At 42.1% G+C, this 19,739-nt stretch overlaps 1 protein-coding gene across 1 annotated transcript; it reads right to left on the bottom strand.

The window, feature by feature from the left end:
* Positions 1 to 1,381: 1,381 nt before the first annotated feature.
* Positions 1,382 to 19,708, bottom strand: dcaf1 (ddb1 and cul4 associated factor 1). Its single transcript, XM_030055643.1, has 25 exons — positions 19,517 to 19,708; positions 18,199 to 18,319; positions 17,996 to 18,072; positions 17,822 to 17,895; positions 17,601 to 17,714; positions 16,032 to 16,169; positions 15,233 to 15,832; positions 14,401 to 14,502; positions 14,133 to 14,291; positions 13,768 to 13,947; positions 12,807 to 13,016; positions 12,159 to 12,328; positions 11,367 to 11,491; positions 10,245 to 10,480; positions 8,662 to 9,740; positions 8,341 to 8,539; positions 8,107 to 8,189; positions 7,528 to 7,612; positions 7,167 to 7,400; positions 6,414 to 6,507; positions 5,822 to 5,926; positions 4,310 to 4,383; positions 4,060 to 4,155; positions 3,659 to 3,941; positions 1,382 to 2,826 (listed from the first exon to the last, which is right to left on the bottom strand). The coding sequence occupies exons 2-25, from the start codon at positions 18,309 to 18,311 to the stop codon at positions 2,771 to 2,773; spliced, it is 4,686 nt and encodes a 1,561-aa protein (XP_029911503.1). The 5' UTR covers positions 18,312 to 18,319; positions 19,517 to 19,708; the 3' UTR covers positions 1,382 to 2,770.
* Between the last annotated feature and the right edge of the window lie 31 nt (positions 19,709 to 19,739).

Raw genomic sequence — 19,739 nt, forward strand, 5'->3', positions numbered from 1 at the left:
TGTGGTTATGTTTTGCTCCTTTGATGCACCAGCACCTTAAGAGCACTGAGGATGAGCAGTCCACTGGAAACTGGGATTGCCTAACACAGTAAGAGCTACTATCAGTTTCAACACTCCCAATTTCAGCAGACAATAAGAACCAGAAGAGGTAATAAGGAGCATGCCATACCTACTCATCAATCATCTGCCTTCGCTCTCTCTCTCTCTCTCACACACACACACACACACAAACAAAAACACAGTTTCTCCCGTTTTCTTTTTCTCAAATTCTGGTATTACACGCTTTCACGTGCACTCATCTATGGTCAAAATAAGGACTATCTATACACATGGACACACACGTGCTTGTGCACAGAGACGCAGGCACATGAGCGCGCACGCACGCACGCACGCACGCACGCACGCACGCACGCACGCACGCACGCACGCACGCACGCACGCACGCACGCACGCACGCACACACACACACACACACACACACACAGACTTTAGGAATCTTATTTGATCCGTCCTAATGTGTTTATTGTGACTATTTTAATGTGTTCTATTATTATCTGTGGAGGAGGACACAGCAAAATGTGATGGCAAATCCCTGCATGAACAATGCAGCAACTCAGACAGCTGAATAGATGGAAAGTGTTATACATTAAGGCCATACAAAAGAGTCTGTCAGAAAAATGTAATTATATACGGTTTAAGTAATACATATTTCTCAGCTAATGCTCGTTCTTGTTGCAAATGGATATTTTCTGTGACACATCGCAGGTCCTTGCAGATCATCTCAGCCCTGTTTCCTGCACAAGTATCTAGAAAAGATTGTACTGTGTAAGGCCACACATGCATTTTCAATACATGTGTCTGACATGCATCTATAGATTTTTTTCTCTTTTAGCGTGTGTGCACGTGCCTTAGATAGATTTTTTTTTTCTTTTTTCTTTTTTTTTTTAACATAAATCAAAAGTCATGTATCCAAAATGTTCAGTATTTGGCAATAGTGTTAGTCTCATTTATCAAAAATAAAGACCCACACACATTTTCAAACCAATAATACAGCATATAGAAAAGTTCATGAGGAGCACAGTCTTTGATTAATTTATTATTTGGACCCTTGTTGATTATCACAGCTACTGTCTAACCAGAATGACTTCTAGCTTTGACCCCTCACATCTCACATCAAGAGTTGTCTCTGCTGTTAAAGCTAAGTAACAGTATACTGGTAGTCAGAATCACCCTTCATTAAAAGAAGCACAAGGAAACACAAAAATATTTTTTGAAACTTTACTTATAGCAAAAATACTTTAGATACATACAAGCTGTACATCAACTGTTTCAAGAAACTCAGAGTCTCCTTAAGAAACAAAAGTGGATAAGAATGATTACATAAAGGCAAAAACATGAGAAAAATCATGAAATGCACACTGTTTTCAAAAAGTGTGTAGGTAAGCGTGTTTTTTTTTTTTTATTTTTTTTTTACACTGTTCAGCTAGAAGGATGCTCATCACAGATCAAGAGTTTTGAGCCACCTGTCAATCCATCAGAAGAAAAAACAAAAAAAGTCTGAAAAACAAATCCATCAAAGTCATCTTATACAATATTTAATCATTACCTGCCAGATGTTTTTCTCCCCCGTGTTCCTCAACTCTCTCTCTCTAGGATTTAAGACCAATTACATTCTGAGCCAAGAGGAGAGAAGAAGTTTACTGTATTGATAAAATACCATCTCAGCCTTGAAATGAGCCCCAAATTATTTTAACATAAAATAGAGAGGAACTGATGTGACAGGACCTCACCTTTATCGAGAAGTTGAAGCCCTGACTGTATCTATCAACAGATGCCAAATTCTTGCATGGCTCCTAAAACGGGTAGGGAAACAACACAATGGCAGGCAGCAGATAAGGAGCCATTATGTCATGTGTCGACATGTGTCTGTTCAGTCAATACTTCTACAGTTGTTTCGGTGTCAAAAAAAGATACTTTCCCTTCAGCCTTTCAAGAGCACCATGTTTATTTCTCTATTTACACCATGAAATCAAGAGGCAGTCGTCAGTGATGGCACTGCCTGTGGCATTTTGGTCATCGATTCTGTGGCGACAGTGACAATGAAGCTTAAGGTGTGGGACTTATGGCTGGAAAACGATCTGCAACATGGGATTGTGTGCTATTGTAGCTGCCCAATATAACATATTGGTAATTGTCTGGCCATTATGCCAGGTGGGCCAGCAAGGAACACGCTGAAGAAAGCATTGTATACTTTGCCACAGTAATACAGAACCACCCAGGCCGACGATGTGTATTTTATTCCCCAAGTAGACAAATATGTAGCCAAACAGAGCTTTATAAAATGGGTGAGAGTCCATATCAAATGGAAATGCTCACTTTAAGGAGCTATGTGATCTGATAAAATATAAAATTTTTCACTTTTGTACCACACAGACCATTTCACTCAACAAGCCCACTTTTTTTTTTTTTTTTATAAAACTATATCATATACAATCTTTTGCCCATCAGAAAAAGTCCATTTCTGTGCGTTTTTTCTCCTCCTTGATCTCACTGAGATTCTTTTTACCTGGTCCTGTCGCTCCGAGTCCCGAGGCTGCGCAGACATCTGCGGTTTTTAAACTGGCAGTGCTCAAAGTCATCTCCAACCTTATCTTTTGATGGAGTCCTCCTTTCTTGCCTCCTGTTCTGCAACTCAAATGTTTATGAGCTCTCCCCCACAGAAGTCTCGACGTGTTGTCCAAGTCTTTCGGTCCCAGATGCCGATGGCTCCTCACTCATTCAGGGATAAGATGATGTCATCCTCAAGGTCGGAGTTGTCGGAGCTGTCTGTAGGTTTGACAGACAAATATAGATTTAGAAGCGTGGGTTTGCAGAGACTTGGTGTTGCGTAATTCACTGGGTATGGACTAAAACTGCTAAAAAGGCAAAAGTGGCTTCTGCAAAATGTCCTCAGAGCGTTCAGGAGCTCAACGTCCATCATGTGTTTTTTTTTCTTAAACTGATGCTCTTTTTATCAGCTGCATGAAAGCATAGAAACTAGACCAAGCTCAGCTTTACTGCATCACTATACTGTCTCGAAATCAGGGTGGCTACAGGTTAAATTATGAACTTTTTTTTAAGTGTAAATCAAATTGAAGGTCAAATCATCCCCAATAATCCTCAAGACTAAAAACAAAAAAATACAAAGAATAACAATAGCAGCTCAGAGTATGATGATTTACTGGCTAGACAAATAGACAAGGACAAGACAAAGAAAAATGTTAATTTTAAAACTCTTGTGAAACAGCATCTAAGAGTAATGTAGATTGTCTTTTTTGTAAATCCTTTTGTTGAACTATTTTTTCCTTTCTGTTATCATTATTATTTATTTTACTCATTTACTTCTTTGTTTCTTTTTTTTTCACCATGTCTTGTTTGATGGATTGTGTCATGTTTGTTTCATTTCCTCTGTACTATCGTGTTTGTTATTGTAAGCCGTTGTTTTGTGTATCGTCTCAACAATAGAAAAAAAAGCATAAAAAAGGATCAAAGGCAAAACTTAACCTAATTTACAACATTTCAGAACCTAAAACTGATGCAGCTCAAATTCAACCGCTGAAACTTTTTAAAGGATGTAGAGACGCACTGTAGATGATATTTCACTTTAACCACTTCTTACCGTTATCGCCACCCAGATCAACATCCTCGTTATCAGAGTCTTCATCGTCATCATCGTCCTCATCGTCGTCGTCATCGTCTTCAACATCACCGTCCTCCTCCAGAAGACGGGCTACCTCTTCATCATCCGAGGGCGAAAAGTCATCATTCCCGTCCTCCTCTTCCTCGTCATCCTCATCCTCTCCGCCGTTCTCGTTCTCCAGCTCGGCGATCAGGGGATCCGTATCGACGTCATCATCAGAGTCATCGTCATCATCGTCATCTTCCTCCTGATCATCATCCTCCTGACCAAAGAGGGAATAAAACGTGTAAAAATATGAAATGCAAAGTCTGTAAAGAACTGTGAAGAATGACAAAGGCACTGCTTTGTCCAAATAACGAGAACTGGGTGTGATCCTTCACCTGATCCTCCTCATCCTCCTCCTCTTCCTCTGCCAGTCTCTGTCGTCCAACCTCGTACAGCCTGCACACTGTGTCAGTGTTGACAGAGTCTTGGTTCTGTGGGAAAAACACAGAGGGAATCAATGTTTTCATATGATCAGCACTACATAAGTCACCACAACAATTAGCATAATACATAAGATAATTACATAACACAGCTGCTTTTAAATGCCATGTGGCTCCGGTCAGCCACATGATGACAAAAACTTACCTCAATTACAGCCAGATAGCAATCCTTCGTATCTGTGCACAGGTCAAATATATTCCTCTTGACATCAATTGTGGCTAAGAGGAAGGAAAAGGACATGTCAGTGTTCAACTTCTTGAAAACACTAAAATAATAAGCTATGACCTAAAAATGTAAAACCTACAAACAGGTGGGACTAAAATATCTCTGAGCAAAAGCAGAAGAACACCGGCAAACTGTATCGGGTGCCTTTTTTTGGCCCCGACCAAAAAAGAGATGTCAGTCTCTGTGTGGCTTTAACCTGGTTAAACAAATGTTAAATAAAAATAAAAAAGAACATTAAAAAAAAACTTCTATCTGCCCCGAATTCGTTGGGGGGCAGAGAGATACAGTTGTGGTGTTCTTCAGCAGGAAATAGTTCCTCGGAAAATTCCTCGCCCCCGAGCGCTGTGGATTATGATGGCTAAGGTGTTTTTGGAAAGAGCTGTTGCTGTTGAATTTTTCCTAGGGATGTGCATGGATATCCAGTTAGGCGATTAACTAGTTGTTTAAATTAACCAGATATTCAAAACAGTTAGAAGAAAATGGCACTTTTTCAAAAAAATTTACATTTTGTATTAATTTTATAGGGTGAATCTGTCAAATGTTAAAGAAAGTGAATATACAAGATTTAGGGCGAATGAGGGAGGTCTAATGACGTTACGTAGGCTATGTTAGTATGTAGAGCCTTGTCGGTCTTCTGCCATTAAACAACTGAGGCAAAATGAAGGGAACATCAAGCTCGGTTTGGGATCGTTTGACAAGAAAAGTTAATGACCCTTGTTGTGAGCTGCGCGATATAGTACTAAAATACAGCAGCAGTACCAGCAAAATGTTACAACACAAAAAAAAAAAAAAAAAAAAAAAAAAACAAGCAACCAGGTCAAGGCAAAGGATACACAACAAACAACCCTTGCCTCATTTTTACCAGGACCAGCAAGGAGATGTGACCCACGGTTCTGAGGAAGCCACTCAGATGATCTGTAAAATGACTGAGCTGCCAATAAGCGCTGCTGAGGGCGATGGTAAAGCACGCCAGCAAGACAAACGGTAATTGCCCGAATCGAAATGCACTGCAAGGATAACTCATGCACTAAGCGAAGAGCTAGCTACTGTCGAAAATGTAACGTATTATAAAATTAGAAATGAGAAATGGGCAAATTGTGTGAAGCACTTGTTGAGTTAAAAAAAAAAACAAAAAAAAAAACATGGATATAACAGCAGATAGCCAGTTCTCATATCTATTATGGACATCCCTAGTTTTTCCACATGTAATTTTTGACAGTTTGGACTCCACTGACAAATAGCCCCCAGCCCAAATGTAATGGGGTACGTGAAGACAGGAAAGACTGCAGAAGACTGGAAACCTCACCAAATCACACTACTTGGATGGCTACATTGTGGGAAGTGGGAAGCTACTGTATCTTTTTTGTATGTTAGGTGAACCATTCCTTTAAACACTGAGCATTCCATAACTTTGACATAGGAAAGCCTTACCAATTGGTTTATAGTCTGTGGCATTGAAGGTCCTGAATGAGGAACCAAAGGGGGTTTTCATCTGCATTTCCATCATGTCATCCTCATCATCGGCCTGCAACATCGCTGCAAAAACACAACAGAGAAAATGGGAGAGAGTGTTGGTGTATGGGAGCACACAGAAAAAGGGCACAGACTGAAACATCTACCAGTTGCACACTGTGTGCACTGTGGCGGTCAGCTGGTGAAAACTTATGATACCGACACATGGTTCTGGCTCCTGAGTGGTAATGAGCTACTTGCATGGGCAAAGCCATTATGGCATGCCCATGGCTCTTCCTGTGAGGTTGTGCAAGCCAGCTGGTTCTCTGTTGCCAGCCCGGTGCCGAGCCCTCTGTCCATATGGCTCAGAGCGACCTTGTGCTATCAAGCACACACCTCTGCAGGCTCTGTTCACACCTCTCCACACACACACGCACGCTCGCTTCCCCTCATAACTGCCAGCTTTCAAAGACGTCTTTCACACACTAGTGTTGACTGTGGAGTGAGTTGTTTGTAGGCCTCGTGACCCACTGAACTGCATTTCCCATCATGCAACAGGCGCTGCTCTTACCTCCATAGATGACAGTGCCGTTATTGTTGAAGACTATTCTGCACTGGTCCAGAGCTGGAACTGTGTGAAGGAGGTGGAAGGTCCGCAGATCCCACTGAAACTCTCATTAAGGATTGTGACATTATTTCTGTCATTTATTCTGATGTCAATTTTAATACACAACAATTAACACTCTCCCTGTGCTACAAAAACATTTTTATTGCAATAAATATTGAATGCTTTGCAGCAAAATGAAAACTCAATAGCCAGCATTTATCATCTCATCACTGGGACAAATCACTGGGACATTTCCTTCTCACCTAAAGGTTGCCTTCTCTAAAGCATAACACCACTCCCCATTTTGCAGGACTTTTCAGTGAAATGCTATGGTTGTATGTAAGCAACTCAAATGCTGCAGAAGTTTTTCCCCTCGCAGTGGCATCATAAAACTATTTTCTGCCTTGCAAAAAAAGTGACTCAAAACAATCTCAGCAGCCATGCATGTTTGGAAGACTAAAGCCAGAACTACTCACAAATTTTGATTTGTTGTTGTTTTTTAACCACTTATAAATAAAATGCAACCAAAAAGAGTATCAATCCAATAGCATAATGTGTTTAAACAGCTGAAAGATGGCTTTGGACTCAACTTTACTGCCCAGTCATCTGAGAGGTTGCTTTGGGGTAAATAAAAAAATTGAGCATGCTTCACGAATCCCAGAACTGACCTGCATACACCCACTGTACTCTAGAGACTTGTTCATGTCTTAAGGATACGATTTCTGTATTTATGATGACCTCCAGGCCGTTGGGGTGGAACACTCCACTGATGTTCATGTTGAACTTGTCGAACTTGTGGATGGCCTGAGCCGTGCGCACATCCCAAAGCACGCCATCGTTCAGTACCAGGTCATCTGTTGGGTTGAAGGTGGCACAGTTCCTCTTGTAGTTGTTGGCCAGGTCTGGGTTGTTCAGGGTCAGAGTCTTCTGCCCTGTCTGGATGTCATAGATCTGACAAACACAAAGGCTAAACATGAGCATTCACTTTTGTTTTGCTTTTTTTTTTTTTTTTAAACTGAAGGTTGATATTTTTCATAGCTCGTGTCGTCAGGTTAAAATGTTGACAGAGTTGACATACGTGTGCGATGTGCTCCTTGGTCCCAATGACACGGTCTTGTGACAGCTTACTGAACTCCACATAATGGTCGCCTAAAAAGGAATGCCTGAAAATAAAAGAGCAACATTTGAATAAAAAAAGGAAGCTAAAGTAAAGCTAAAATGAAATGAAGCTAAAAGCTGAGCAGTTTTAAGTTGCTTAAAGACACCATAAAACCACTCTGACTCAACCAGCAAAGTCTCAGTATTGCTTTGGTTTAACAGTGGGGAGAAGGAAACCCAGTGCTTGTGTTCCATGAACTGAGGACTCAGCCCTCAGGCTGTTGGCGTGCATAATTAAACAGCATGTCAATTCCTTTCGGCAGCTCCCCCTTCTGACAGCAGAAAGAGGCAGAGGAGACCACATACATGGAGGCAGACAGGCACAAGTCCCAAACTGAACTGTTGATCAGCGGTCAAATAGCAATCATGTGGTTCATAGTTTTTAATAGTTTGCTCACTCCAACATGCAGCAATATCTCACATTCATGCACTTTATTGTGTCAACATTTTATGTGCGCTCTCTGAGAGACAAGAGTCATTTGTTGCAAACTTCACTTACTTCATAAGGAACACTGATTTCATGCCCCATAGTGCAGACAGAGGGTAACTCCATGATGCTGATGTCAAAAGCAGAGAGCCATCCTACAGAAACGACACAAGGAAATTTCAAAATAAGATGGATGACAGTAGTTACACGCCAGAGGTCATGTAAGACCACAGTCACTTAAAAAAATCTGACTCACAACAGTTTAAGATAATAGATGTTGATATATTGGTATGTTTCTCCACTGACCCGTGAAGGCTCCAGGTGAGTGATGGCTGAGCTGTGGCAGCTGTAGCTGGCCTCCTCCTGGCCTGTAAACACATTGTACAGTTTGAGCTGCCCTGTGCATGTCCCGAGCATCAGGAACCGCTCGCGAGCTGAGAAGGCACAACACATGAATCCACTCTCGTCCTCATCTGCCTCCCTGAACACAGAGATGGGACGGAACCTGGGGAAATGGAAATTAAAAAGCAGAGAGAAATGATTGTGGATGATTGTCAAGTAATCCCGCTTCAGGTTTCCGTCAGGAAACATTAATCCAACAAAACCCAAAGGGACTGGAACTTCTACCTGCTGAAGATGAGGTGTCTGTCGAAACATCCTCCATCCACTCCTCCATATTTAGGATATATGACCCTTCGTGTGTGTCGGGAAGTGAAGTTGATGGGTGCCTGGCGTCTCTGTTTGGGCTCTGGGCATTGATGAGGGGTGAAGAGAGAGAAAGGGGGGCAGGTGGCCACAGGGTTTTTGCAGCGTGCGTGCTGTTCCCTCAGGTACTCTGTGATAATGCTGTCCAACGCAGGGGGGGAGGGCAGGTGCCTGTCCAGCTGCTTCTTCATGGCTGGACTCTGGCTGAAGGCCCCATGGTCAGACTTCTGCCTCAGCACCCGCGGTTTCTTACAGCTCATTGTGCCGCACCCCAGCGGTCGTTCACGAGAGAACACGATTCGGCCAATCAGTGGAGAGCCGTTGCTATAATGAGGCACGGACGTGGAGGGAAAAGCAGGAGAGGCAGAGACAATGGGCTGTGATGTGGAGGGACGGGGCTGTGGAAGATTTGACATTGGGGTGGACGAATGAGAACTGTGGCTTCCCAGTCTTGACCCGACACCGTTGGCCAGCCGTGGGGTGCGGGGGAGAGTAGTAACAGGGGAGGAAGGGGGAGGAGGAACAGTGACAGGGGGGAAAGCAGAAGTTGAATGGGATGAATGAGAAAGCATTACCAAGGGGAGGTCTGCCTCCTTGGTAAGTGTGTTGGCCGTGTCATGCAGGCCTTTGGCCACAAGGTGGTTCCTAATAAGTAGCAGCAGCTCTTTCTCAGGGAAGGAGATTCTGGACTGAGCTACCACATTGGCCCTCTGCAGCCAGGCCAGAGACACGTCCGTACCGATCAGCAGGGGCTTACCAGAGATCCTCTCTATCAGCTCAGCTGCAAACTTACAGAACTTGACATGTTCGCTGCGTTTGTCCTGGAGCACAGGTTCCTTCATGAGCTGCTGGATGTGTCCACTGCTGAACAAAGGCAGCTTGCTGATGATCTGTCTGACAGAGCTGGAGCGAGACAAACCTACTAGAGCCTTGCAGGCCAAAGCTCGTATCTGATCTGCATCTGTGATGGGCATCTTCACTGTCAGCAGGGATAAAAGTACCTACAGGACACAAGGAGAGCTAAGGTTAGGAGCGACGACTGACAGAGCCGGGTTTCTACTGAGCTTCAAGTGGACCATTTGATTAGAGCCCTGCACTGAGTGAGCAGTTACATCTGTTATCTGAATTCATCTGTTGATACGTGTTGGCAAGGCAGGACAACTTTATTTTTATGACTCAATTCATAAAGCTGTAACACAAAAGTCCTTAAAAATTAAAAACAACAACCACCCTCTGACCATAATGCCCTACTGATCAGCAAGGGTTTATCAGAGAACTAATGCAGCAACATCAAGAAATCATCATCTGCATCATGTCAAATATTTCTTGGTGTTACACCGCGCAACAGGTAGAGAGATTGTCTTACTGCCAGTTTGTTAGAGCACTAATTGGCCATTTCTTTAAGGAATTTTTGTCTACACTGTGAAAAATGTCCTTACGACAGCCTAAAAATAAAAATAAATAAATAAAAAAAGGTTTTGGCGATTGGAACAAATTAACTGTACCTTGATGCCATTGTTGGACTGGACCACATTCCACATCTTGGTAAGCACACTCTCACTGGATTTGGTTTGCTGGGGCAGGCGGCGGCGGGTTGTGCCTGCAATGAACTTGCCAATACTGGACATACGTTTGTCTGGAGCGCAGACACAGTTGATAACCACCTGCAGAGCCGACTTTTGGATCTCTGCATCGTTCACAAACACCTCTCCCTCTGCCACTGCCAGGACTATGCTCATTCCTACAGGAGGAAAAACAATATTAACCATCTCTTACATTTTTTTTTAGATATTCTATTTAATTAAAGTATTAATGTGATGTATATTGTATTACATTCTTTGGAGCATAAATACTTTTATTACTCAATATATTTTTTCCAAAAAAACTTAAATACTCAGTCTCCAGCTGACACTATGCCAGAAAGTTATGCTAACGTGGTACACTACAGGAAAAATCTGCTCTTCAGTGCTAATAACTTGTGCTAACTAAATGTCTTACATGGACCCATCAGAAACCATTTACATGCAACTCCATACATAGAAAGTTTTATAGTTTCTCTGCTGTGTTCAGCAGTAGCTTATTATTTTGATGCTTGTGGCTCCATGGAAATGTTTGCAACTCCAGGGATACAGCACTTGCACCGTTTGCCAAACCCAACGGATTATGATGCTGACATGCCAGGACACACTACTTAATATCAACTAGCATATTTGGCTTTTCATATGCAAGATAAGGGCTTATCCAGGTTACTGTGAAGGGGATATGGCATTTACATGAGCCATCTCATGAATATAAATGGAACACTAATGTGCATGTAAACACACTCATGAAACACTCTACATTTCCATTCACAGCTGGAAACATAAAGTATGCCAAGTTAATAAATACTGAATGTATTCAAGTAGGTTAATATGAGTGGTCTGTCTACTGAATGTTTTACACACTGTTCCTTCATATAAATACAAAATATATAACATTTGCAAACATGAACATGAACCTAAGCCTGTTTTTTTAAGAATGCTTGAAAAGTAGCTGCAGTTATACCCAGTTTCAAACAGCTATGTAGTGACAATGTACTTTTGATCGATGTATCAGCTGTAATGCTATCACTTCCCAACACCACATACCAACAGTGGAGACAGTGGGTCCCCCCTCGTCAAGCACAGTGACAGCCTCAGACAGCAGCAGCTGGGTCTTAGGAACGACTGTGAGGATACTCAGGATGTCGAGGGCGTAACGCACTGTGTCACTCCTATAGGGAGAGAGCAGAGCAGAAAAAGAGTCGCTATGTTAATCACTGAATATCTAGATGTGGGAAGCAGGAAAAATTAATGGAAATGGGAAGTAGCTGCAATTATTCAAAATATTATCAGAATCATGATATGGCTAATTGCAACATTAAAAATTGCAATTTTTCAACAAATCGTATGTGCTTGGTACAGTCCTCAGCAAATATCACATAATCATCGTTTTAACAATTAGTTTTTCAGTGAAAATTAAAATTATGATGCAAAAATGATCATTCTTACTAAAATCAAGTTACAGTTTATATCCATGTCTGTCCAGACTCATAAAAAATGTCATCACTTCATAATCTTATCCCATCAGATATATGTGTGAAACTTTGTTAAATGAACTGTTGATTTATGGCCAAAAACAAGATTGTGAGGGTGCAGTGATGTTGACCTTTGGCCATCAAAATCTAATCAATTCATCATAGAAGCCAAGTGGACGTTTGTGCCAAATTTGAAGAAATTCCCTCACAGCGTTCCTGAGATATTACATTCACAAGAATAGGACATATGTACAGACGGACAACCTGAAAATATAATGTCTCCAACCACAGCTGTCACTGGTGTGGAGGCATAAAAGACAAAAAAGGTGATGGATGTTTAAGAGAACTGGTGTCTTGTCCCTACCTGCCATAGTAGGTTCTCCAGTCACAGGCGATGGAAATGAGCTGCAGCAGGAGCTGGACGCAGGAGAGCTTGTGAAAGACCTCCGCTGGCTCCCAGTACAGACGGAGCGGACCGTACTCGATCAGAAACTCCATCATTTCCACCACCTGCTCGTGGCTGTAGCTCACCGCCTGGGGAGAAACCAAGGATGCCAAAAATCACTACAGGAAATATAAACAACTCATCAGCAGCAAACCCATGCGTTCCATTTACAGCCACTAGAACTACTTTACACCAACATCTGTGTAATAAATTAAAAAATAATCTGTCCAGTCAGGGCAATGGGGATGCACTGATGCAATCAGTACATCAATACTGGGCTAAACTGAAATACTGGTATTAGAAAATTTACCAAAGACTAATACCAAAAGCTCTGTCTGTACATGAAATAACAATAAACTGTATTCATTTTTGGCACACAGAAGCCTTTATCTCTCAAATGGTGGGAAAAGAAGAATTTTATATTAATTATTTTCTCCAAACTAGTTCAAGATTGTTCTGTGAAAGTAATGGATCAATAATTAAAGTTTTGGACTCAGTATCTGTATTGGAAAAGTGATATCAGTGCATCTAAGAGGTAATCTTAAATAATCTCTTTTGCTTCCATACCTTATAATAGGGCTGGGAGTGAATGGGAGCGCCCCCCTCTGTGCGCTGCAGGGACTGCTTGACCTGCTCTACCTTGATGGCCAGATGGGCCTCGAAGTAGCGGCGCAGAGCCATGCAGGTATGCTTGGCCGTCTGCCTGCTGGAAAAAATCTCATCATCACTCAGCAGCGCTCCCTGATCTTCAGGGTTCAGGATCTCCAGCGTGCTAATCTGCAAACAGTCAGTTCAAATAAGAGATCAGTACAGAATCAACAACCAGTATGTGAAGTGTTAAAATAACACATTAAAATCTCACTATCTTCAGGGTTCATACGCTCTGTCATCAATAGATTTCAGTGGCATTTCCATGACCTCTCAATTTCCTGCTCAATTTCCAGGATCAAAAGAAACTATTTTTTGAATTTGTCAGTATTTTTTTTTTTTTTTTAAATATATGAAATATGTGAGAGTCGGTCTATTTTTTTTTTTTCAAATGTAGTATGAGCATCTCTAAATCAAATAAATAATAGATATGCACCTTTTATTATTATTGCTGATTCTAGTCTAAGCTGAAGCAACCCAATTTTCTACTGGTTTGACCAAAAATGTTGACAGTATTTACTTGAAGAAGTAAAATAAGCTATTTTCAACTTTCTTCACCTGGCTGAGACAAACAGACACATGCATGCACACAATGCCTATCTGACAGCTCCACTACAAAGGTTCCACCCTATGTTATTTCTCTTAATTGGACAATCCTCAACAGTATGTATTCTGCTTTTGTCAGAGTTACATTAACTTTTGCAAAGCTACAATTTTTCACAAAATGTTCAGAGTTCCAGGTTTTTCATGACTATATGAACCCTATATAATTTTCACTATTTCAATGCATAAAACAATTTCCATGAATGACAGGGCCTAGAGAGTTTATCAGCAGGTTGCAGTGAGGATCACATAAAAGCGAAGTATTAATTTGTCCTACCAGATTGACGAGGCGTCGGAGCCCATCCTGCCTGTCGAAGAGCTCGAGGACGGCGCGGAAAGAAAAGGAGATGGAGAAGAACATGGTGGCGTGGCAGCAGCCTGACGCGTGTGAGCATTCAAGCAGCCACAGTGTGTAGCCAACCACATCTGACAGGATCGAGTGGGGCAACATACACACCTTGAGGGGTAAGGACAGGTACAGGGGAAAATGCTAAGAATACAGATGTTACCTGCGACACACAATTAATGCAAATACCAACTTTTCTGTGGTGCATATGCATTAATTACACAAGCCTGGGTGGACTACTGACAAAATTTTTACTGATTCCAGAAGATGTTTCCATTGTGTATGTATGTTTGTACCCTTTCCATTGCATCCTGGTTATAGGCCAAGTAGTAGAGACACAGGGACACCCCTGTAGCCGCCATTGATGGTCTGGGAATTTCCAGCAATTTCTGAACCCCTCCATGTGCCACAAACTCTGCAGCGAACTTCTTATGCAGCAGCAGAGACGCCAGGTACTACGGGATCAGAGAAAAGGACAGAGGTGAGGCCAGAGAGTTTGACCTTGTTACTCTTCCAAAAACACAGAGGAGCTCAGTCATGTCGGCTGTAGAGAGATCGCCCTACCTTTAGAGCCTCAAAGGTGAGCTGCACATCATTTGTCTGTTTGAGATCCATGTAATGCATGAGCAGTTCACGCGCTCCCATCTGCATGAACACTGCCAGGAGCTGTGAGAAAAGGAGGTGGGACACATACATCATGTCAGTGCATCTTATTATGGAGCCATGTATACTACATTCAAAGTACTTCTGCACAGAAGCCACTACTGTTCAATTTTTATTCACTAAGCATTAAATCGATCAAAAATACAGCCATTACTATATCTGTTTGAAATAACTGTTTTTAATTCAATCTTGACATATGATTGTAAAGCCACATTTTCAGCAGCCATTACTGATCTAACAACACTCTGTTACCTGATCCATGGGTAATCATGTCACTGAGCTCATTTGGTACAAGAGAAACAATGCCCCTTATTTGAAGTGTAAATGAAAACAATGATGCTGTTGACTCATGCTAAAATTGTCTTTCTTTCAGTTGCTACTGTATGTAGTAAGCTGACATTTCTTGGATTCAATTTGGTTAAAAATTGCCACAAAGAAACAGAAGAATCAAATTCAACATACAAAGCAACGCCTGCAAAAAAATTTTCTGATCTTCCCCAGCTGTTGTATACATTGTAAGTATAGACTGGGTATTTTAACTGAGGAAGGCTGACATCTGCTGGTAAGTTTGTGAAGAGAGCATGAATGTAATTTGGATCCTAAAACCAGTGGCTTTCACAAACAATACAGCAACCAAAAAGGTCAAACACATTGCACAACTAAATACCACAAAACACTAGCCCTACATGCATTTGATTATACACATGTAAAGTAACAGTAATACTGGACTGACCTCCTGATACTCCCCGAGGGGCGTGAGATACTGCAGGATGAGTCTCTGCTCTATCTCTGGGGTCAGAGGGTACAGGTGATAGTTGTTGCCAATCACCCAGGGGCTCATCTCAGACCAGCTGCTGTTTGAAAGCTCATTGAAGATCCTCTCTGGCTCTGGCAAGGAGAAATTCAGCTTCTGTTTGGCCTTTTTGCCAATCTCCCTCTCCACCTTCCTCTTAAGGTAGCTGCTGCCATCGCTCACGTCTTGGTGTGTCAGCGAGCCCAGGGCGGACATGGGCTTCATCATGGTTTTGACTGCCGAGTTGGCACGGCTGCTGGTCTTGTGAGGGGAGTTGAGACGGAAAGAAAGCTCATTTCCAGGCTCCATGGCGGAGAATGAAATTTCATCCCTATCCTCATCCGCCCCCTTCGCCTCCCTTTCAGCCCCATTTCTGCCCGGTGTGAAAGGATTGTCCTCAAAGCCTCCGTCAACAGCCTCCTCATCCAGAGGAAGCAAAGGCTCACCCAGGGTCTTCCTGGGGCTGGGACGTTTGAACTCCCGCTTGCTCTCAGCATCCTTATCCTGAAGCTCACGCAGCCGCTGCAGCATCAGTGGTACCTAGAAAGACACACAACAAGATAGTAAACAGTTGCTATCCCTTGTTACCCACTGTTAGAGAACAAATATTTCTGATGCTATTTTCCTATGTTCATTGGAGTAAGTTTTCATAGCTGTTTTCTGTCCATCACCACATACACATCTGTTCTTCTCCATTAACATAAAAATGACGTTTGAGACAGCAGCATCACCTACTGACCAAAACTGAGTTCTCTTCCCTGTAGTTGGCAGCGATGTCCTGGTTCTCCATGGCGCCGGCCAGCAAGCCCGTGGCATAGATTCGAAGTGGCTGCTCGGCCTCCTGAGCCCATTTAAACAGCCTCTCAACTATTCCCTCCTGAAACACACAGACACAGGAGCGAGTGGTGAGATATAGAGACACAGTTTCTGCTCATAGATGATCAATGGTCTCTATCAATGTAAATTTATGCTTAAAAAAAAAAAAAAAAAAAAAAAAAAACTTGAGAAAGTCTAAGGTACACTTTCCTTACAAAAAATAACAACAACATAAACACCAGTGTGCTGCAGGGCACATCACATTGGTGTTTTTACTGCTTTTTAATCGTGCCACATCGTCCTATTATTAAAAGATTTTTTTAATCTTTTGTAAGGAGTGCATGTGCCTTGGACTTTTTAAAGTTTTTAAGTTCACTGGCACCTTGCCATTTAACAAACACCTCATTTCCAGCCTTTTATTGCTACCTCAAGCCAAGGAGCATTCATCTGCTGTGCAAACTGTGGATTTATGATCTTTTAAGAATACAGTCTTTTAAGAAAGTAAAGGCATCAAAATAGTGTGCCATACCCTGCATTATTGTCTGTATTTTAGATTTTTTATTTTTCCAGAAAAATGTTTTGTTTACTTGTGCAATAGGTTATGCCCCTCTATGTTTTGATGCAAATAAATGGGAAAATGACACTAATTTCTTTTTGTTTGGTTTGACACACCAATTTTCCTCCTAACTTGGCCTAGTGCTTTCACTTCATATATATGCAAAGAGCTTGTTATAAACAATGTGTTTATAGAATTTGAGGTTTGTCAATGTAGAAGTACTTTTTTCTACAATCAAGCTCTCAAACACAAGTAACAAATTCAAAACATAAAAAGTCATTTAAAAAATGTAGCTTCAAATTCAGGGAAATAGCACACTGCAATCCTTTTTGCCAGTTTATCTATGCCCACTCGTCAAATAGCACACAGTGGTGGTCAAAGTGTAACTAACTTGCAGGCTGGACTCTGACACAGATCAAACAATGAAGATGTTTTAGAGAAAAGAGAAATACAGCAGCAGCATGGTGCAATAAGCATGACTTCCACTGTCCCGAGGCAAAATATCACACAAAATGCACCCAGTTTTGGAACACTAACTCCCTGCCACCCCGGCCTCTCCCCTCCAGCCCTACTTGCATTTTCAGCTGCTCAACAATGGAGGACGATGCCACAAGGAAGTGAGCAGCATCACGAGAAAAAGCAAAGTGCAAATCAGTATTATTACAGTATTTTGCATTGTGACATGTTACATTTAAACTAGATGTTTCTTGTGGATCTCTGCTCTACTTAACTGGCTTGTTCATCTTTAATCTGTCAAGCTGTGTTACAGATCTGTCCTTGTACTTGCTCTTTTTTGTCACTGACAGAGGGCGCTAATCATTGATGACTTAACTTCCCTTTGACACAGAAACACAGGAAAAATAAGGGCTAACAGTTGGAGATCGAGCCAGAAACACTCACATGCTGCATCTTCCCGTAAACACAGAAACAACCTACTTTTTCTTGAAAGACCACAGCGGTCTCCAGCCCGGGCATGATGTTCTGAAGCAGGCGACAGGCTGCCGTGTTAAGGGAAAGCTCTCTGCTGGTCATCACATAGCTATTCACCAGCTAGGGAGAAAGGAGATAAACAAAATAACTCATCATCCAATCTCAGACCCAACAAATATACATCCCAAAAAGAAAAAAAAACACTCATCATTTCAGTTCTTTCTTACTGTGTTCATGAAGTCATCATTCTTGAACAGGATCTTGAGCAGATGGCCCAAAAAGCATTCTGGGTCGGCTCTCCCTAGTAATCAAGAGAATAAAGTTAATTACTTACAGATTCTTAAAACTATCCCCATAGATGCTGCCATTAACCTATCTATTTATGTATTTATTTATTATACCAGGATGTCGGTCATCAAAAGGATCTGGATCCGCTTTGTGGTACTCCTCCGTCTCCTTCTCAACCAGCTCAGAGATTCTACAAATTACATCAAATAAACTTGTTTACCCTGCAAGCGCCTCTGAGAAGTATGTAGAGGTCTTAACATCTGACAAATACACCCATGATAAACATATTAAACATACAGGAAACCTAACTACTTACTTGGTGAGTATGTTGACCAGCTCCTGCGTGTTACCTTGCTGCTCTCTCTCCCACTGTTCCAGTAGAGCAGTCAGCTCTGCCTTTGAATCCACGCTGGCAGATGCCGACGCCATGCCACAGCCTGATAGAAAGACGGAACGCATTTCAATATATGTTGCAGCCAACATTCACAACAGGGCTAAGGCATATGAATCAAATAAAAAATCAAGGCATTAAGTAGCTCGGTATTGTAAGGATGACGACTACTGGTGCTTTAATAACTGATTAATAACTTGTGATGATCAATCACTAGTAATGTGGATATGAAGAAACAAACAGAAGAGCAACAACAGTCTGGTAGGTTCGTGACACTGCATCCCTTCACTGTGATGCAGCCTTTAAAACCAGCAACAGACAACACTGACGCCATACTACCATATTATTAAGAAACCCAAAATCCCAGACAATATCTACTCTCATACCAAGATAATTGCATCAATATATCAACCCAAACGTATTTTGCAAGGTAAACACAAACAAAACACTCCTGCAACATAACACAGGAAGAGTTCTGTAACTTCTGTTCCAATATTGGAGATCTATTTGGGGAAAGGGGACAAATAATGTTGCAAAAATGTAAAATGTATACATCTGGCCTAATCTTTTGCATTTTAAGGATAGTAAACGCTGTATTGTTTGCCTATATGCATTTGGATTTCAGTTCTTCTGACAGTTAGAGGCATGACACTCCACCAAACAAATAACCAAGGGAAATGAGGTGAAGTGGAGCAGCCAGGCGCATCTCCAGCTAGGAGCGGATGGACGGACTTCCCCAAACACAAACAGGAGCGGCGGCCGCAGCTGCAGCGGCTCTCCTGGGACTCACTGCAACTGTCAAACACCGACACACCGCTGGCTACCATGCTAGCAAGGACGATACTGAAGCAGCGTTTCAGAAATGGCTGGAGGTAGCGTGTAGGTCGCACAAGCTGGGAGTGTTTACCTCCACTCACTTGTCGCTAAAACTTGGCAAACAGCGGCAAACTCGCTCACCACACACTGCCTGTTGCGGTATTTTGCTAGCAAGACTCTAGCAAAGCACAGGAAGCTGCAGCAGGTAGCTCGCTAGATACACAACACGGCTAACCACTTTGACATTAAAAGCAATCGTGTGCATTAGTCATAAACTGTCCTCACGTGTAAACCCAATCCTGTGAAGTTTAAACCACGCCTGGGTGCATAAGATCTGCTTGTGCATGTTAGCTAGCCAGCAGGAACTAGCCATTAGCAGCATTAGAGAAGGCTAAACTAGCCTGTTAGCTGCCATGCTAACCCTTACCTCGTTGTTCGGCTCAGTTTTCCCTCGGTTTTTCCAAACTCTACCAAGACCCCTGCCCAGGAATGTCAGCCAGAACCTGCTTGCAGCTAGATAAATATCCACGAATCAAGGAAGACCTCTCAGTCAGTCCCTAATTTCTTTAAATGTAGCTTTGTGTTCACGGTTTATTATCATTATGGCGAACACGTTCTTCACGTCATTGGTCGAGCGACGGTCCACTGTT

This window comes from Myripristis murdjan, chromosome 7, assembly GCF_902150065.1.
Source record: "Myripristis murdjan chromosome 7, fMyrMur1.1, whole genome shotgun sequence".
NCBI lineage: Eukaryota > Metazoa > Chordata > Actinopteri > Holocentriformes > Holocentridae > Myripristis > Myripristis murdjan.

Excerpts from the sequence above, each read along its gene's own strand:
- dcaf1 (XM_030055643.1), bottom strand. The coding sequence starts at position 18,311 with ATGGCGTCGGCATCTGCCAGCGTGGATTCAAAGGCAGAGCTGACTGCT. Across the intron at positions 9,741-10,244 it reads AGTCCAACAATGGCATCAAG|GTACTTTTATCCCTGCTGAC; the intron begins GTACAGTTAATT and ends TGTGTCCTGTAG. Across the intron at positions 6,508-7,166 it reads TCATCATAAATACAGAAATC|TGGGATCTGCGGACCTTCCA; the intron begins GTATCCTTAAGA and ends TGAGAGTTTCAG.